This window comes from Penaeus chinensis, chromosome 35 (genome assembly GCF_019202785.1).
Source record: "Penaeus chinensis breed Huanghai No. 1 chromosome 35, ASM1920278v2, whole genome shotgun sequence".
Lineage (NCBI taxonomy): Eukaryota > Metazoa > Arthropoda > Malacostraca > Decapoda > Penaeidae > Penaeus > Penaeus chinensis.
Genome location: NC_061853.1, coordinates 13952685 through 13954749, shown reverse-complemented (window position 1 = coordinate 13954749; position 2065 = coordinate 13952685). Strand labels below are relative to the sequence as shown.

General features: G+C 35.9%; 1 protein-coding gene across 1 annotated transcript in view; it reads right to left on the bottom strand.

The window, feature by feature from the left end:
- LOC125044173 (phospholipid-transporting ATPase ABCA3-like) overlaps window positions 1-43 on the bottom strand; it is a gene marked incomplete at its 3' end in the record, with an annotated part of 67833 nt that extends 67790 nt beyond the window's left edge. The window contains exon 1 of the mRNA XM_047640631.1: window positions 1-43. This exon is cut by the window's left edge and continues 4 nt beyond it. Within this exon, the coding sequence (XP_047496587.1) occupies window positions 1-26 (26 nt within the window).
- Between the last annotated feature and the right edge of the window lie 2022 nt (window positions 44-2065).

The window sequence follows — 2065 nt, the reverse complement described above, 5'->3', positions numbered from 1 at the left end:
CCCAATGTTTCTACTGGGAGAACCATGTCGGCGTTGGCACAGGATAATCCACTGAGGCAATGAACCTTCAAGGAAAGCAGAAGTCCCTGAGGTTCTTGGTTGAAGTTATAAGTTCATAGTTAATAAAATGGGTTTAGTCTGCTAAACCCTGGTAATTATGAATGCATTCTTATAAATTTCTCGCATAAATTCCTCTGTGTTACATACAAATATGTAGGCTACGTATATATATATGCCTGTTAATATGTACGTGTGTATATGTGAAAGTGCATGGTTATATATATATATGTGCATTTTTTTTCAACATTTGCAGGTGCGGACGTTTATTTTCAGTATATCGGATGCAGAGTTGGATATTTTTTGTCATCATGAATCACACAGATAAATTAAATTTAATGATTCTTTGGGATGAGTAAAACTATATATTTCATGTTTAGAAATTGTGGAACAAACAATTTACTATTCATATTAAGCTATAATTTCACTCATTTGTGTTATCTGGATATTTCCCCTTTTTGAACCAGTCACATTTTTACTCTCTCCCATCTGCCAAATCCCAAAATATTTCCTCTTTTCAACAGTTGCATATTTTCTCCCTCTCTATCACCAATATACATACCCCGAATATGTCCTGTTTTTAAGCAGCTAAGCATAATTCAAAGTCTATCTCTCGTGAGCAAAATACCAGAAGAGCAAGTACTATCTTCTTTACCGTCAGTTGCTCACTATTTTGTAATTTCTTTCTCTCTGACCCCTTCCCCTAACCGGTATGCATTGTGTAATTATTTCAGATATCTGCATACCCTGCAGTATATTGTAGATACATTTTCAGATGTAGAATTGAACTATTACTTAACTAATCAGTAAAACTGATATCTTTTATTTACCCACCATTGTTACTTTATTAATTCCTGGGATAACGTTAGCTAATTTTTAAAGTCTTCTAGGTATTAATAGTGACTTTTTGGAATATAAAAAAATGCAAAATAATGTTCAAGTTGTAAAATTCTGTAGTTCAGGATAGGGATACCAGTTTATTTTAAGCCAGGCTACAAGTTAATTCTGGTAAAAACTGAGGTCATTCATATAAAAGCTGTAATAATATTAAAAAAAACAAAAAAACATTTTACTCAATTTTGGATGGTAACTAATATTAATCACCAACTGAGTGAGTCTGCCATAAACAACGCTTAGCGAGTAACGAAGCACTAAGGTATGATGCCTCTGTGTTTGTTACATTCTCGTACCACGTATGGCCTGAATGGATTGGTGCAAACATCAAAAACATTAGTACACCAAATATGAGATTTCACTTTTATTTATGAATGCTGTTAAAGAGTGTGTATCGACATTGTATAGAGATAACTAACTACAATAATTTAATATGTATTGGCAGGTTGAGGGGGATAGTGCTAGGCCTAAGGCTAACGGAATATGGCCAGTGAGGACAAATGTTTGATAGTTTAGTAAACGTCATGATATATTACGAGATGAGTGACGAAGGACGTGGCGTGTAAAGTTAAGAGAAGGTTTTTTTTTGTTATAAATCCTTTCACGTCAATACGCATGTACATTCATATACACAGTTACACGGACATAAGGATATTAACTACTATTCGATGGTTGCTGGTCTCAATGAAAAAAACAATTGCTTGTTTGTAAAGGGGGCTTCGTTTGCTCAGAGTTGCACACATCTAAACACTAGAATTCCTTGTCTAATGTTCTACATGGTTAAGTTTTTGACATACGTTTTCATATCGACATGGCTTGTGGAACCCACACACACACACACACACACACACAAGCATGCACGCACGCACGTACGCACGCACGCACACACACACACGTGTGTGTGTGTGTATCTATGCTCGTATATAACATATATAATATATATATATACATATATATATATTACTGTGCATGTACGCGCGCGCGTGTATTTGTGCGTGTGAGCGTGATCGCGCGTGATTGCGCGCGTGTGTGTGTTATGTTTGTGCGTGTGCGTGTGCGTGTGCGTGTGCTGTGTGTTGTGTGTTGTGTGTTGTGTGTTGTGTGTGTACATTTA